This window comes from Poecilia latipinna, unplaced genomic scaffold (genome assembly GCF_001443285.1).
Source record: "Poecilia latipinna isolate Pla-1442-1.1 unplaced genomic scaffold, P_latipinna-1.0 Scaffold830, whole genome shotgun sequence".
NCBI classification, from domain to species: Eukaryota; Metazoa; Chordata; class Actinopteri; order Cyprinodontiformes; family Poeciliidae; genus Poecilia; species Poecilia latipinna.
The window spans coordinates 92,214-107,982 of NW_015113446.1; the positions used below are offsets into that span (position 1 = coordinate 92,214).

Sequence of the window (15,769 nt, forward strand, 5' to 3'; positions counted from 1 at the left end):
AAGCTGCTGGTAAAGTTTGGCCAAACAGACTGAATAATAGCGTTTCTCGTTTCACCCTGAATAAGTCAGATAATTACTCAGAAATGACAAGTAGAAATGAAGACAAAACACTCCACAACCACAAGACGTGCCTCGCAGAGACGGCGATGTCGACACGCCAACGCTGCTGAGCTGAAAGCAGAAGGATCCTGGGAAACATCCAACTTCTGCTCAGGTGTTTGGTTTGTCTCAATATGTTCTAATAAAGCTGTGAAAAAGAGTTTTAACCGGCTAACAGCAGTGATGACATCTCACTAAGAAATCTGTCAGATGTTTAGTATTCGAGTTTAAGTCATTAAAAAAAACACACACACATATATATATATAAAAATCATTCATTATATAGAAAAGTAGGGTTTAGCAAAACATGTATATAGGTTGTAGGCATTTGTTTTGGGCCAAGAAATAGGAATGATCTTGTATATTTTGCCAATAAGGTGAACTTCTACTATTCGCCTTTCCCAGATCAAGATCCTTCTGACGAAATAGAAAGAAAGTAGGGGAAAATTTAGGTAAATCATAATAGATATTGAATATCACAACGTTATATTTCAGTAAAAACCTAATCTATTTAAAACGGAGCTAATGTACGTTTTAGTGGAACCATTTGAGATGCTGTGGAGAAAAACGTTTGAATTTCAGCGCGACCTCAGCTGAACCACAACACCTTGCTGACAGTCTCCTGTAAATTAAAGTGAAACAAAGAATAACCTGAAATTGACACCGTTTTAACTGGAGTTGCAGTTTTGAAGCGTGGAGAGAGTAAACGTCTGTAAACGCTGAAGAACGTACAAGTAGATCAAAGTTCTCTTGGTCAGTCAAAAAAGAAAAAGGTGTCAAAAAAATGCCATCAGTGTTCATGCTACTGGTTTCAGAACCGATCGTAAACATCTTCCCTCTTTCGTGAGCTCCCTGGTGAAGCACATGCACGGCAGAGGAATGGCTTCCTCCCGGCGGGCGATTGTGTTGAACTTGCACTTCTTCAGGTGGTCGGCCATGCTGGCAATGTCGGCGAACTTCCACTCGTTCACCGTGCCGAAGGCCGTGCTGAAGCGCCACACCTGGCAGAACACGAGAACAGCATGCAACTTCAACCATGGCGAGAAAAACTCACATTTGCTTTAATTATGACAAGGATTTTGACAATTGAATGACCATACAACATAGCACCTGAATGTTCTAACCTTGTGCGTTATTTGCCACGAAGGAGACCCGTCGTCGCGCCGCTTCTTCTCCCACAGCAGGACGACCATGCCACGCATCTGAAGCAGACTGGCGCACACGTTCCTCATGGTGCGAGACACTCTGGACAGCTGGCACAGACTGAAACTGTCGAGAAAGCTTGCTATGTGCTGCAGCACCTCAAAAGGAAGACTGCTAAACTGATCGTACTGAGCGTCGATGTGGTGGGGCTTTCTTGAGTGGCTGTCTCCGGTTTTCAAAGGCAATCCGGGCTGCACTCCAAAGGAACCCAGGTGTCTGTCGTGGATGATCCGAAAGCCCTGCACGGACGGACAGAAGCGCCTCTGGGAGTAAGTGCAGCCGTAATACGCCAAGGGGCAACGCTGCTCCATCCAGCCGTTGAGGCCAGCGTGGATGTCCCCGTGGACGTTCTTGAAGTGAGACGAAAACTCGTCGCGTCGGAAGAGCTGCCCGCACACGAACGTGAACATGGAGCGCTGTTTGGTTTGGTACCGCGCGACGCATTCAAGCACCAGTTCCAGCCGCAGCGTGTGGAAGGGGCTGGGGTTGGAAAGCTGCGGACTGGCGTGGTCGCAGGCCGAGGCTGAGGCGATGTCGCCCACCATGGTGTTCGTGGCAAGGATGGCGGAAGGGAAGGAGAATGTCTGAGTGCCAAAGTCAATGTGGTAGCCGTCGACGAACCTGCTGTCGGAGATCCCCCGGCCTCCCGGGGAATCCCCGAGGCAAAACAGCAACGCCGCAGTGATGAGGTCAATGCCATGGAGCCCCATCGGGTCCTCCTCTACCTCCAGGTCAGATGTGTCCACCGCTTTGTCCTCCATTTTTACTCGAAACAAGTAAGGGTTGATCAGGGCCTGGGGGACGTTATATGTAAACATGCTGAGCACTTCTAAGTTCTGCTTCCAACACCGATACCTGCAGAAGCTCCTTCTCACTTGATCCGACACCAGGAATGGCGGTGTGAGCGGGACCAGCTGGGGCGCGGGAGGCTCCGGTGCTACGACGGGTATGTAGTCCTGAGGGATGAGAGGCCAGACGAGGTCACCGTTTTGAATTGGTTCATTGATGACGACATCTTTTTCCTCAAAATGCAATTCCACAAAGTTCCTTTCTTCAGACCAGTTAGCAGCATCTTCATCTCCGTCCGTTTCCACAGCGCAATCAACTCCACCCACAGCCCCCAGCTCACACTCTGAATCACTGTCACTCTCAAGCATTTCTACGTTCCTCCCGCCTTCAGCAACATGCCTGATTTCCCCATTTTCTCCATTATGGACCACTCCACTCTTATCTCCATTTATATTTTCGATGATTTTGCCAATGTTGTTGGAATTAGTGAGGATGTCGAGCGCAGCAGCTAAGCTCCTGGTCGCCTCCCCTGAAGCTCTGTACAAGTTGTTGTAAGGTTCTTCCTCCATTTCTACCGTTTCACTGCCCAACACCGACGCCATTTCATTCCCATAACCTGCTCCCTTTTCTCCGTTCTTCGACACGTTGGTTGTAACTTTCAGCGATTCCAATAGCATCCTCTGATCCTGAAGAGCTAGAGCCATGTCCAGCTGCTCCACCTCGTCAAAGTCTTTGCTCAGGTTTTCGTAGGACTTGTGATCGGCGTAGCTCACAGGCCACCGGTTCCACTCCATTGTGCAACAAACTATGCTGGCAGGGCACGTCTCCAGATGCTGCGCCATTTTGATTCTCTTGACGGTGAAGGGGCAGCCGAAGCCGCTGTTTAGGCACGGCAGTCTTTCGTAGGGGCACAGGAGACGATGTTCGTCCAGCTTGCAGGAGTGAAAAACAGCCCCGCAGACGAGAGGGCAGCCAACCAGATCGCAGGAGACACCCGGCTCTGGTTTGGCCATGCACCTTCTGTTGATGCATTTAAGGCAGTGTGGATGCAGGTTCTCCATTTTAAAGTAGTTCCTGCCTGCAGTGGGGTGGTCAAAAGCTGGACCCTGTAAACAAAGACAAAGGATTAAAAAAAGACTTTTATAGTGAATCCCTCACCTTTAATGTTTATTCTTAAAACTTTTTCACATCGTGTCACAACACAACAAACTCAAATGTACTAGGATTTGTACACCTATTGGGTAAGTGGAGGAAAAACTATTAGGGCTGAAACGATTAATTGGATTAATGAATTTTTTAAATACTCGTCAGCTAATTTAGTAATCAATTAATCATTATCTGGAGAATACGGACTCAAGAAAAGGCCATTTGCTGATAAAAATAAAATATTCAAAGCTGTAATTAAGCCAAAACTGGACATGTATATATTTTGCTTCTAAGATTTAAAAAAAACACACAAAAAAAAAAAAACACCTTTGGCTGGAAATGTGTTTTACCCTGAAATCCTCAAGTAGATTTTTTATATATTCACACAATTCAATAAACTACTGCATTTTAGGAAATAAAATATTTTCTAATTTAATTTATTCCACCTTTTAAAAGAATTTCTAGTATTGCATTGAAAAGGCTCAAGTAGTTTAATAAAAATCTGCAGAACGTGCCAATTTATTTTATCTGATTAATCACCAGAACAAACAGAGATTGATCGATAGCTAAAATAATTGTTAGTTGAAGTCCTAAAAATTATACATTGTCGTACAGATTTTTTCAATAAATTAGAATATTACTGAAAACTATTTACTTTAGTAACTCAATTCACCGAGTGAAACACATAACGATTAATTACAGACAGACTGATGTTTTTTGAGCCTTTGTTTAATGATTTTCAGCACAAAACTGATGAAAACATGACTTTTAAAATTAGAACATCACATCAGACTAATACAAAAAAAAGACATTTAACATAGAAATGTGGGCCTAATTAAAAGTTTAACACCTGCTTTAATATATTTTTAATTTGACAAACGAGGTTCAATGGAACACATATGATAGTTTAGTGAGTATTTAATTGTTTTTTTCAAATGGAAACCTGAAAAGTCTGGTGTACATACAGTGATGTGAAACAGCGTTTGTGCCATTACAGATGAATTCTGTTTGTACCTTTTTGTCCCACTTAAATGTTTTAGATCAGGGGTGTCAAACTCCAGTCCTCAAGGGCCGCTGTCCTGCAGTGTTTAGATGTGCCACAGGTAAAAAACAGTGGAATGAAATGGCTTAATTACCTCCTCCCTGTGTAGATCGGTTCTCCTGAGCCTTGCTAATGACCTAATTATTCCTTTCAGGTGTGGTGCAGCAGAGGCACATCTAAAAGTTGCAGGACAGAGGCCCTTGAGGACTGGAGTTTGACACCCCTGTTTTAGATTATAAAAAAAATATATACATACAAATTAGATGAAGATAAGCGGAGTGACTACAGAAAAAAAGCAATCCCCCCCATGTTAAATCATAGCAGCTGTGATTCAGCAGATTTACTGCTTACTGGCCACACCCATACCTGATTACTACAAGACTTGTAATTTTCTTCTTCTTATAATTATTATTTTTAATCACTTAAACAGAACCTGCCATGTTGTAGACTAGAAAATCTCAAAAAGGAACACGTTGTACCCTGAAAAAGAGAAATTCAACAACAAATGCAAAAAGTGTAATCACTGTGAAAAGGGTTGCTTTATAACTACAGCCATTATTCACATACAGAGAAAACATGCAATACCAAAATGAACCTCTCATTAAGGCCTTTTGCACATCTAGGAACTAAAAATGTTGTTTAATCCTCTTTATACTAAACAAGCTCAGCTATTTTTAAAGGAATTTAAAATATCGGATTTTAACCGAGCCACTCTAAAACACAAATTTCATGATCTAAACCACTGTATTGTAGCTCTGACTGCATATTTTGGGTTATAATTTGCTTCAAATTTCACCACTGGATACAAGTACACTTTTCAAATAATTATTCAGGAAGAATTATGAACATTTCACTTCCACATCACATAATAATTAGTGCTTCTTTGTCACACACAAAGAAAGAATACTAATAATAACTACACTAAATAAAATATTTTTGTCTGGTGAGGAACATTTCACAACAGGGGTTTTCAGGTTTGGTGAAAACCTGAAATGTTACTTTCAGAGCAGAAACTAAGCTTTTGTTCAAAATCTCTGGTATTCAGAAAAACATGCCAAGACTTTTCCCAAACCAACACAACCAGTTGATGGCTTATGAGTTTACTGTTTATCAGGTCAGGTTACGGATGTGAACGGCGTTGTGTCTCCAGACAGCAATTTAAACACCCGCAACAACGCTGTTGGTCTAAAATGAAAAGTTTAAAACATAATAATTATTGTTGAAATCTTTGCTGCAGTTGACAGCAGAGTTGCGCAAGAACAGCTGGCAGGTTAGCATTCAGCTAAACGTAAACAACACATCAGCCGGTGTAATTCCTTCTGCCCACTTTTATCCCTTCCTCTTATGACTTCACTAAAAATAATAGGATTTACATAAACTTGTTTTATCACTAAACAAGTAACAGCCGAACAGCAGCGAACAGACAGAAAAAAAAAACTTTTCAAGCTAACAAAAGAACAACACAAATAGCCTGTTAGCATTAGCGTGTACAACTCTGTATTCTCAGTTGTTAGCTCGCCGGTAGCTTCTGGAAACAACCTACCTGAGTTACTGAAGTCCCTGAAGTCTTATTTATGCTAATATTGTTCTCTTTAAATTTGGTTCGTTAATTTCAAAGAGCCGGAAACTATACCTACATATCAACAACTTAAAGTACTTAACAACTTCAAATCTTGTGAATTGGCCGCAGCTGGTTTAGTTGGTGCGGGACCTTTGGTTCTCTCCGAGTGTTGATCCTGGTTTAGGACGTCGCAGCACTACCTCATCACGTAAAGTGGCCTGTCACATTTAGGTTTATGGGCGAATTATGGCAGGTCGTTGTTATATACAATCTTTTCTTTTCTTTTTAGCTAAATGAAACAATCTGAGTCAAATTAACATACTTACTTGTCCAAGCTGAAAATAAAGATACAAAAAAATTAACATGATCTGCTAATTATTAGATTTAAACGTCTAGAGCTTTATACAGCCTAATAAGAAATCTTTATTCGTCGACTGTCTCTTCACAACGGTTCAACATTCCTCTGCCTAACTTCTAATGAAAGGTTTCTGAAAAATTTCCCACTCCTTTGCAACCTTAACATTTCCAAGGTTAAAAAATATGGCTTTGCTTCATGGTTCTCAAACTGGTACCACCACTGGTGCTGGTTGGGGTGTTTATAGAGCGAAAAATTGTGTTTAAGCAAATAAACATCTAAAAGTTGCAGGACACTGGTCGTCAAGGTCTGAATTTGAAGACCCCTCTGTAGATTGTCAAAGCTTAAAGCTAACTTTTAAATCCCAAATACCATTATAATAGCCAAAACATAAACACCAGATGAAATCACTTGCTGACAGATAATATTGACTCCATTTTGATAAGTAATGTGGCCAAAAATATAGACAAAAATCAAACTTTACCCCTAGTAATCACTATAAAGAATGTCAACTGAGATATCAGAATTTAAGATTGTGCACCAGACAAAATGAACTCTAGAAAGCTAAAATGTTCTGGTTTATGTTAGGAAAAAAGAACAAAAAATTGATTTGTACTTCAATATAATAAATGGCTTGCCATACAATGGACACAGTACTATGGCTAAGGTCCTGAAATAGCGTAAGGAAATACCCTAAGTGCAATTTTACAACATATATCTGAAATAACTGTGATGTGACTTTAGACAATTTTAGGACAAAGAAAGCAATGATATGGTTATTACTTAAATTTTTGAAATAAAGCACACATTATTTAGTTGTTTTATTATTAAATCTGCAATATAGCACTCTGAAAGAGATGTTAAAAAATGATTGATGACTTAGTCATTTCTTTAAAATAACAATAATAATAATAATAATAAAATATGAACAGGAAACACTCAAAACATTTGCTGTTACAATCACAATGTGAGGTTTATGTCCATTTGTCAGTTCTATAAAAGCTTCACTTCATGAAGCCACCTCTGAGATGTGGTGAATGTTAGATAGGGTGAGCTGTGCCTCCTGTGGTGGGTAGAAACGCCTGGAGCGAAGCCACAGCCTCCCGAACACCCCAGTAACGAGCACCAAGACGACCAGCAAGCCTCCCAGGACGAGAGTCTCCACCGGAGGGAAACCGCTGGGCTCTGCAGAGAAAGGTTGAATTATCCCTTAAATGAACTGTTTTAACTTGTGCAAGTTGCAGGGATTGTAAAGTGACGCACTTAGGTTGGGTTTTTCACTGGCGGTGAGCAGTCGTCTGATTGGGCCGTAGGACACAGTGTGGGACAGTGGGGCGTCTCTCCGTGTCCTCATCTGTCCGTCTTCGGTGGTACAGTTCTGCGTAGCAAATGCAGAGACAAACAATCACAGTTGAAACCAGATAATGTATTTAGAATGAGCACATCAACCCTATCGAAGGGAAACTAGTCCTGTACTAATGTGAACTAAAACGCAACTCAGAGAAGAAGATGTCATTTACTTGAAAAATTGCATAAAAATATATCTTACAGGTTGCAGGGAAAAGGAAAAGTTTAGATTTAATCTCAAAAATTTAGCTGGAAAAAAAAAGTAAATGTCTGGTTGTAACGATGTAGACTTGTAATTCAGTTGAAATAAGGACTGTGTAAGTCTCAGTTCATACCAGTAAAAACAAGTCAAGGCTTGCTGACTGCTGTTCTGAGCTGGCGTCTGACTTTCACTTTGAGCTGTGTGTGTGTGTAAGGAGGTCTCACTCACAGGCTTACACACACTCAGGCTGCTGTGGCAGATCTGGACGTTGCAGTGCAGGAAGACGAAAGCGTAAGAGCTGCCAACAAACTTAAACATCTGTATCCTGAACGTGGCCTCCGGACCTTCGCTGTTCTTCAGGACGCTGAGAGTCTGTTTGTCGGCCAACACTGAACAACTAGGAAGGTGGAAAAAAAAAAACGAGCTAGGAGTGAGCTGTCCGTTTAGAAACATTTCTGAACCTAATCTTGATGGTTCAGAATGTATGAGTGCAGCTCTTTTAAAGCATGTTTGATGTCTTTCCTGACTCTCTTGGTGTCTTCATTTTGCATGAATCCAGATTAGCTTATCGCTGAGGCTGAAGCTAATGGATGGTCCATTCTTAAAAGCGTTCCTGTTTTATGAGATTATTGGGATATTTGGGAGATTATTCATACAAAGGTTTATGATTTAGAAGGGAAATAGGAGTAGGAGACAGTGCATCACCAATGATCTTCCTATGTGAAACAAGTACTGAAATAATAAAATTAATCAGTGAGGAAAAATATAGTGGTTTATGTGAATTATTTTTTAAATGTATTTATTTACACATCTTTCTTTTTTCTTTTTTCAGTACATATTAACTCAGGAAGGGGTTTGGTGAAGGCCTGCCTCTACCAATGTTATTTACATTTCAAACATAAATAATTATCAGCTTCTGAATATGACAGCGGATTAAAGACTCAGAAACTGGCATTCACGTCAACAACTATGACATTTTAAAACTTACAGTTGTTTTAAAAAACAAAAACCTCTGCTTTAGCCTTGCATCTCTCGGGCTAGCTGTTAGCTTCAGCTTCCAGGTCCAGCTAATCTGAATTTAGAGTAAGTGAAGATGCCAAGAGAGTTTAGTTATTAGCTGCTATAACCATTTCACAGAAACTCTCCCTAAAAATTCTGAACTACTCCTTTAAGCTCATCTAAGCCAGCAGTGTTTTCCTCCTTTTCTTGACCTTGTGAAATCATTGTGCATTTCACAGTCCTGCTGTCGCTAACAGTACCAAACGCTGCCCCGGTTGTCAAGGGCATGCACAGCTGTTGAACTGAACCGCATGTGGCCTTTCAGACCGGAGTCACATGACCTGGCTCTGGGATTTGTTGTCTGACCCGCTCTCTAGGCAACAAATTCTCTTATTTCAGATTTCAACAGTGCTCTAGAGCTCGTCGCAAACGTGGAGCAATAACACTGAAATAGAGCGCACCACAAACAAGCTTCTCTTGTAAATAGAAAGGCAGGCAGTCAAAATGAACTTGTTGAGCGTTATCACAGTGACACACCTGTCTCTGATGAAGGTGTACTGAATGTTGCCGTATGGATCCCTGGTGGGTGTGGCCCAGCATCTCTCCAAACGGAGCATCAAGTGAGCCGGTATCTTTAAACGAAAAAAAAATAAAAAAATCTGAATGTCAAGCAGCAATCAAGTCATTCTGAATGCAAGCCAAAACCTGTTTCACGATGTGTTACGAATTGCTGATTCACAGTGTGTAAACAACAGCTGATCCGAGGGGTGGTGACAGCCTGGAGAAGATGTGCAGAAGCTCTCACATGACCGTCTAGTCACGGCTGAAGTGTTAGATTTCCGGGATAATTTGGGACATCAATCCACAAGGCAGTATTTCTTAACATTGGGCAACTAAGGCAGGCAGCGTACAACTAATCCAAAAATAGCTGTTAACACTAAGAACATTTGAAACATTTTCGTCTCAGTTTTCTAAAATGGTCCAGGACATCCCTTCCCAATCTGTTAAGCAAACAGATAACAGATGTAATCATTGTCATCTCTCAATTTGCTTTTTTAATTCTAAAGAACTAGTTTTCCCAATCGTATTAGTTGTTCTGGTGTCATTGGGTTATAAAACTTAATACCATTGAATAAAAGTACAATTCAGACATTGACGGTCATATTCATTATCACACTTGGTTAGGATGTGTAAAAATTCTTTAAATTTAATATTTGATTTATATACATTTACTTGATGTATATAAATTAAATGGGGTATTTCTTAACACGGGAAATATTCTGTGTTAAGAAACAAAACCCCAACAGAGCAGCCCATACTGTTTGTGTATTGCATTTCACAAGTTTGGAGCAAATAAAGAGAGAATATTTGCCATCTTTGTTCACTTTTTTATATCGTTCAGAGTTCCTTTCGTGTGTTCCAAGGGTCTTTGGAGGAGAGATAGGCCCAAAGCACCACAGATGTTGTACAGCGGCACATTTACACATAATTACCCTTTGTTTAATGCAAAACGGAGGAGTGTTTGTTACCAGAACGCTTAATCTTAGTCTGATTTGAAGCACAGGGTTTCAGTTGAATTTCAACTGAAACTCAATGTAAACAAAGTCCATTTTTATTTCTGACAAAAGGACAGGAACAACCAGTTGGCATGGAGATAGCCTCTAATGGTTTTTATACAAATTTGATGTCCCCAAAATGTCACTCCTGGCTGTAAATCTCTAACTGTAAGTTATTGTTAGGATCTGTGTTTTCTGTGTAGTTTTTCTGTGTTAGTCCAGTTTCCCCTGTGAATCTGTCTTCCCTGTTGATTGCTCCCAGCTGTATCCCGTTCCCTGATTACCTTCCCTGTGTATTTAACCCCACCTGTTGTCTTTGTCTGTGTCGGATCCTCGTCGTGTGTTATGTCGTCAATCTGTTCCCTGGGCTGTCTCTGTTTTGGTCATTTCATTAAAATTAATTATTTTCATCATCCTGGGCATGCCTGCGTCTTACCTCACCTCACCCAAAACCTGAATCATGACAGTTATGGAGAGTTGAGGATAAATACGGGTCTTCATTCAGCCTCGTACCACGTCCCCCACTAAATAAATGTGTATTTATTTAGTGGGGGACTATTTATTTAGTCCCCCCACTAAATAAATAAAGTGGGGGACTACTTTTTACTTTTTATTGTAGGGCTTTCTTTATCTGCAGAGATACCATAAAAACTTTGACAAAGATGTTTTCATCCAGGGTCAGGGACGGCACAGTTGTCCACACGTCCTCAAAGGCTTCATCTTTGTACAGCAGCATTGACACTGAGAAATTCCCATCCTCAGTGTTCAGGGTGATGCTTCTGAAGAGGTCAAGCAAACACAAGTCTTATTGTTAAATCAGATGTCAGGGGTATAAATAAAAAGAAGCAGCACACAAATCACCTACCGAACATCCACTCGGATCATGTTTTCGCTGTTGGGTTGTTGGACCATGTAGTTTATGGGGTAGCGGCACACAAACGTGATGTTTATATAGTTTCTTGTGATGATATCTGAATAGTTATTGTGTATAGTGTTGATGAACATGATGTGTGTATCATCAGAGACCTATAAAGAGATCAAGGAACAGAAAGTTAACAAGAATAATTAGTTGAGACGTTTTCCTCATGTGTAAGGCATGCTGAGGAAAACAGGTATCCCATAATATTACACACAGCCACTTGCCAAATTATTCATACTCTTTGAACCTTTTCACATGTCACATTACAGTCATAAACTTCAGTGTTTTGTATTTGTTTAAGACCAAAATAAAGAGGCAAAAACAAAACCATCATCAAAAGTAAGCCATCAGTCGCTACAAGTGGTAAAGAGCAGTGTTTTTCGAAGTGGAGGCCACCAGGGGTCGCTACAGGTGACTCGGATAATTTGACGAAAGATGAGAAAAAATGCGAAAATAAAAAACTGAATTTTATACATTTTTAATCATAAGTTTTCAATTGTAACTTTTGATATCATAATATTCAGTCTGCTTTTTAGCCATTAATGTAAAACATACGTTAGAATAACTTATTCAAATGTTATTTGCCACGCTCATCTCTGATTGGCTGCCAGTTGCTTTGCTCGACAAGCTAGCGTAGCAAGCACGAAATGGGAAGTTTTTGTCAAGAAAAACACAAAAGGATCCGTCCAGCAACCTGCTGTGGAGGACACTGCTGCCAAAAAGCCCCCCTACGAACTCAAGGTCAACTAAAATCAGAAGGTATGAGGCCGCATCAATCAATCAATCAATCAATCAATCAATCAATCAATCAATCAATCAATCAATCAATCAATCAATCAATCAATCAATCAAATTTTATTTGTATAGCACATTTCAGCAGCAAGGCATTTCAAGGTGCTTTACATAATTAAAATAAAAACAGCATGTGAGAAAGAGATTTAAAAAACATAATTAAAACGTAAACAGTGAGAAAAAGAAATAAAAAGCTGAAGAACTTTAGTTGAGACACCGTTAACTGGGACTCCAACCCTTTGGACTTTAGTCAAAACGCCGTTTGACGAGGACTCTAACCTCTCGGAATTTACTCAATACATTTGTTTATGCTAAGCAAATGTATTAACCTGTCATTCACAGGTTGTCATTCACAAGGAGAGGACCCAAATTTGGGTCCTCTCGTGAATGACAGGTTAAATAGAAAACATTGCTCTGGTGAGACGGGACCAAAGGGTTAGGGCTATCAGTGGCAGGTAGATGTCACCAAATCCACCTGACAATCTCCATCCAGGCTCCATCAAAATAATAAAAAGCACATTTAATTGACCTTTCACTGCACAACTGCGAATTTGTCTATCACATGACGTTTCTAAAAGTTTCTAAAGATCTACAGTCAGGGTGAAAGCGGCTCTGGCAGCTGAGGCAGCCAGTCTTCTTTAGCAACCCACAGCCTAATCCTGTGTGGAGGGTTACTTTCACCAGCTGCTGTGCCAGAAACCTTGTAAAACACTGAGGTGGAGAGCTGGCAGGGTTTGTCTCCCCCGGTGAAAGCTGGTTTAACCTTTGGCTTTCTTTATACGAGAAACCTTCAAACATTCCAAGTTTGAGAAAACTTGTGTGGTGCAGCCAGCATTTAAAGCTCCCCAAAACTCGTAAAAGTGACCGGATTAAAATGATCAGGAGGTGAAATGGCCAGTGATTCACCACCTTCTTATTCAGAGAACTTTCAATAAATAATTAGCTTTCCCAATAAAAATCTTCAGGGTTCCCTTGAATGAGGTTGAAAGAAACACTACCCATAATTCCTGATGAAAAAAGAGCCACTCCCTATTTCTTTTCGCCTCACTTTTTTCTGGCTGGACTTCAGAGTTTGTTCCTCTCTCAGTTTTTTTTTTAAATTATTAATTAATTAATTAATTAATTTATTTTTACATTTCCTTGACTCATTTTTATGCAACTCAAAAGTCACCTTTGTTTAAAAAAAAGATGTTAATAGCACAAGTTGGTGCCAAAAGCAACACTAATTGGCTGGGAACTAGCCCCAGAACAAAGGTAGCCATCGTAAAATAGAAAATTTATTAGTGGCAGTTTTACATCGCCCATTATGCTGATACCAAGTGCTGTTTGTCTCCATAGCAGTTAAAGTTAAAGCCTCTCTCATTTGTAAGGAGCTGTTCTAAATGTCTGAGCTCACGTGCAATGTTTGATTAATTAGATGAGTGCTGCAAAACACTCAAAAACAAAAAAAGTTTTCTACCATTTAGGTTTAGTGTCCTACCATTATGGTCCCGCAGTCTGAGAGATTCGTCTTTATGCTAAAAACAAAGTTGTCCCCGATTTCCTCTCCTCTGCATTCTGGATCATTTAGATGCAAATCATCGACCTGAAAAACAAAGTCACACAGGTTCACGTTTTGCTGTGGTCGCACTTGAAGAGAAAATGTTGGGACGGTTTTGCTCACATCAACTGGAGGAACCTTGTTGAGGAAAAACACACTTGGAATAATGACGTCCATTTGGTCATTGGTACAAATCACCGTTTCATTGAGCTCTGGTGTTTAAAAAATGGGGGCAAAAAAAGGTTTTCAAACAAGAGGACAATAAAAAAGTCCCTTTAGAGAAAGCAAGGTCACGCCACGGTATTTCAACAAGATTGAAGTCCTGACCCGGAGAAGTCCTTTAAGTTCAATTTGAGCCATTCAGTCAGAAGTGGACTTGATGTTGTGCTCTGAATCGTTATTCTACTACATAGCAGAAATTTGTTTGACTTTAAGGTCACAAACTGAGGACCAGACATTCTCATTTGGGATTCTCTCTATAAGAGAGCAGAATATGTGCTTCAATCAGCAAAGCAGGCCCAGATTATTACAATGCCCCCACAATGTTTCATTATCAGTGTGATGTTCGTCTGATACACTTCAGCACATGTACACCTTTCAAAAGGTTGCACTTTGTCTCGTCAGTCCAGTGAAAGCCAACCCCTAGGAATGACTTCATCAGCCTTTTCAGATCAATAAATGTCAGCGACTCTGTTTCCCTTCCATTGAATTTAGATCACACCTACTTCATACTGTCAGACAGGTACTTAACCCTTGTGCATGCGAGGACTGAGGCAACTGATACAAGTGATATGGGTGTAAGAAGTGAAATTAAGCTGTCCAAAAATGTGGCCTAAGGGAATGTTGGTTTCAATAGATTTTATTTAGTGAGATCAAGCTTTTTTGTTTTTGTTTTAGATGACTAGGAACATTTAAGTGTGGCAAATAAAAACAACTTTTCTTTTACAGAACTGTGAATTTCTCTTTAAAAATTGTCAACATAATGAAAAGCTTCATAATGGCAACTTGGGGTTAAGTCAACAATAAGTAACAGGAAAAAACTGGAATCAAACCCAGAACTTTCTGATTATAGGACGACTACTCTTCAAATTGAGTCAGATTTCCCTTCAACACATAATACATTACTCATATTTAAATTATACGAATAACTACAACTTAGAAGTGAAGAAAACAAGTAGTAAAAGAGCTTTCTGCCTGATTTTTGATACTGAATCATGTATGCGGTTTGTAAAGTGTGCACTGACCCTCCACCATGGGCTCCAGGTGAACTGCCGAGACCGCCGTCGTTTGAGCGAAGAGCAACCAGGTGAAAACCACACCGCTGGACACCATCTTCCACATCCTGTCCCTCTGGTTTCTCTCTGCTCTGCCACTCTGCTGCTGCTTGAATCTTTCCCTAAATTTCACTGTCACCAGAAGATGTAGCGCTTCTCTCCTTCTCCAACCCATGAAACCCAGCTCTAAATGAACTGGGACCACCCTCCCACCCCACTATCCCCTTCTCTGGCATTAAAACACCAGTTTGAATGATGCTTCAGACAACAATGAGATTCCACACATGAATAGGGTTGACCGAGGCGAGTCCAAGGTAACACGGATGACACCACCTACTACAGCGATGTCGTCTTAGTAAACACCTTACTAAGTTGCTTACCGCGGGGAGCAACTATATATGTGGAAAAAACCCTGAAAGGGTTACTCTTTGTTCTCTCCGTCTTTTGTTTGGACACTTTAAAACATTTTATTGGTGCGGGAATCCCAGTTGGCAAGGACAAAAGAGACTCATTATAGGTCAAGGGCAATTCACTGACTAGTTTGCATGTGTGTAGTTAGACACGGAGTGAAATCCCGCTACCGCATGCAAATTCAAGAAATACATCCTCATTTTAAAAAAAAAAAAAAAAAAAAAACCTTAAAACCAACATGTATTAAATCATTTTGAACATTAAACTTGTTCAGGCACTTTGCAAATGGAAATAAAGGGGGAAAAAAAGATGAAGTGAGGCAGAAATCCTCTTCACCTTTGTTAGATTTTATACGTTCTTTTATTTCAAACACAACAAATCTTGTGTTTTTTTTTTTTTTTTTAAATGAGACATGTTTTACAATTTGGTTCGTCTCCCTGTCATTGTTTTAGCAGACATTTGTAAGAGTAAATACGAGTGGATTGAGTGGTTTCCTGTTTATTCGTTCATTAATGAAATAAATAAAAAGCCAAC

At 40.1% G+C, this 15,769-nt stretch overlaps 2 protein-coding genes and 1 long non-coding RNA gene across 5 annotated transcripts; 1 reads left to right on the forward strand and 2 right to left on the reverse strand.

Moving 5' to 3' along the window:
- Positions 1 to 358: 358 nt before the first annotated feature.
- Positions 359 to 6,048, reverse strand: fbxo30a (F-box protein 30a). Of its 3 annotated transcripts, none has more exons than XM_015047503.1 (3): positions 5,823 to 6,048; positions 1,224 to 3,197; positions 897 to 1,100 (listed from the first exon to the last, which is right to left on the reverse strand). In XM_015047503.1, exons 2-3 carry the CDS (start codon positions 3,150 to 3,152, stop codon positions 897 to 899), a joined length of 2,133 nt encoding a protein of 710 aa, XP_014902989.1. In that variant the 5' UTR covers positions 3,153 to 3,197; positions 5,823 to 6,048. The 3 variants fall into 3 exon arrangements, with proteins under 3 accessions (XP_014902991.1, XP_014902989.1, XP_014902990.1); XM_015047504.1 differs by having other exon boundaries at positions 5,945 to 6,039; XM_015047505.1 differs by lacking the exon at positions 5,823 to 6,048 and having other exon boundaries at positions 359 to 1,100; positions 1,224 to 3,152.
- Positions 6,049 to 6,781: 733 nt separating this feature from the next.
- LOC106956582 (pancreatic secretory granule membrane major glycoprotein GP2) lies at positions 6,782 to 15,681 on the reverse strand. Its single transcript, XM_015047506.1, has 9 exons — positions 14,795 to 15,681; positions 13,674 to 13,762; positions 13,491 to 13,595; positions 11,165 to 11,325; positions 10,943 to 11,078; positions 9,281 to 9,375; positions 7,973 to 8,141; positions 7,459 to 7,573; positions 6,782 to 7,380 (listed from the first exon to the last, which is right to left on the reverse strand). The coding sequence occupies exons 1-9, from the start codon at positions 14,997 to 14,999 to the stop codon at positions 7,205 to 7,207; spliced, it is 1,251 nt and encodes a 416-aa protein (XP_014902992.1). The 5' UTR covers positions 15,000 to 15,681; the 3' UTR covers positions 6,782 to 7,204.
- On the forward strand, positions 13,726 to 15,764 carry LOC106956584 (uncharacterized). The gene is made up of 2 exons (XR_001426795.1): positions 13,726 to 14,305; positions 14,338 to 15,764. It is a non-coding gene; the product is annotated as an uncharacterized LOC106956584 (long non-coding RNA).
- Positions 15,765 to 15,769: the final 5 nt, after the last annotated feature.

Excerpts from the sequence above, each read along its gene's own strand:
- fbxo30a (XM_015047505.1), bottom strand. The coding sequence starts at position 3,152 with ATGGAGAACCTGCATCCACACTGCCTTAAATGCATCAACAGAAGGTGC. Across the intron at positions 1,101-1,223 it reads CGTGGCAAATAACGCACAAG|GTGTGGCGCTTCAGCACGGC; the intron begins GTTAGAACATTC and ends GTGTTCTGCCAG.
- LOC106956582 (XM_015047506.1), bottom strand. The coding sequence starts at position 14,999 with ATGGGTTGGAGAAGGAGAGAAGCGCTACATCTTCTGGTGACAGTGAAA. Across the intron at positions 11,079-11,164 it reads ATGATCCGAGTGGATGTTCG|AAGCATCACCCTGAACACTG; the intron begins GTAGGTGATTTG and ends TGACCTCTTCAG. Across the intron at positions 7,574-7,972 it reads GCCTGAGTGTGTGTAAGCCT|AACTGTACCACCGAAGACGG; the intron begins GTGAGTGAGACC and ends TTTGCTACGCAG.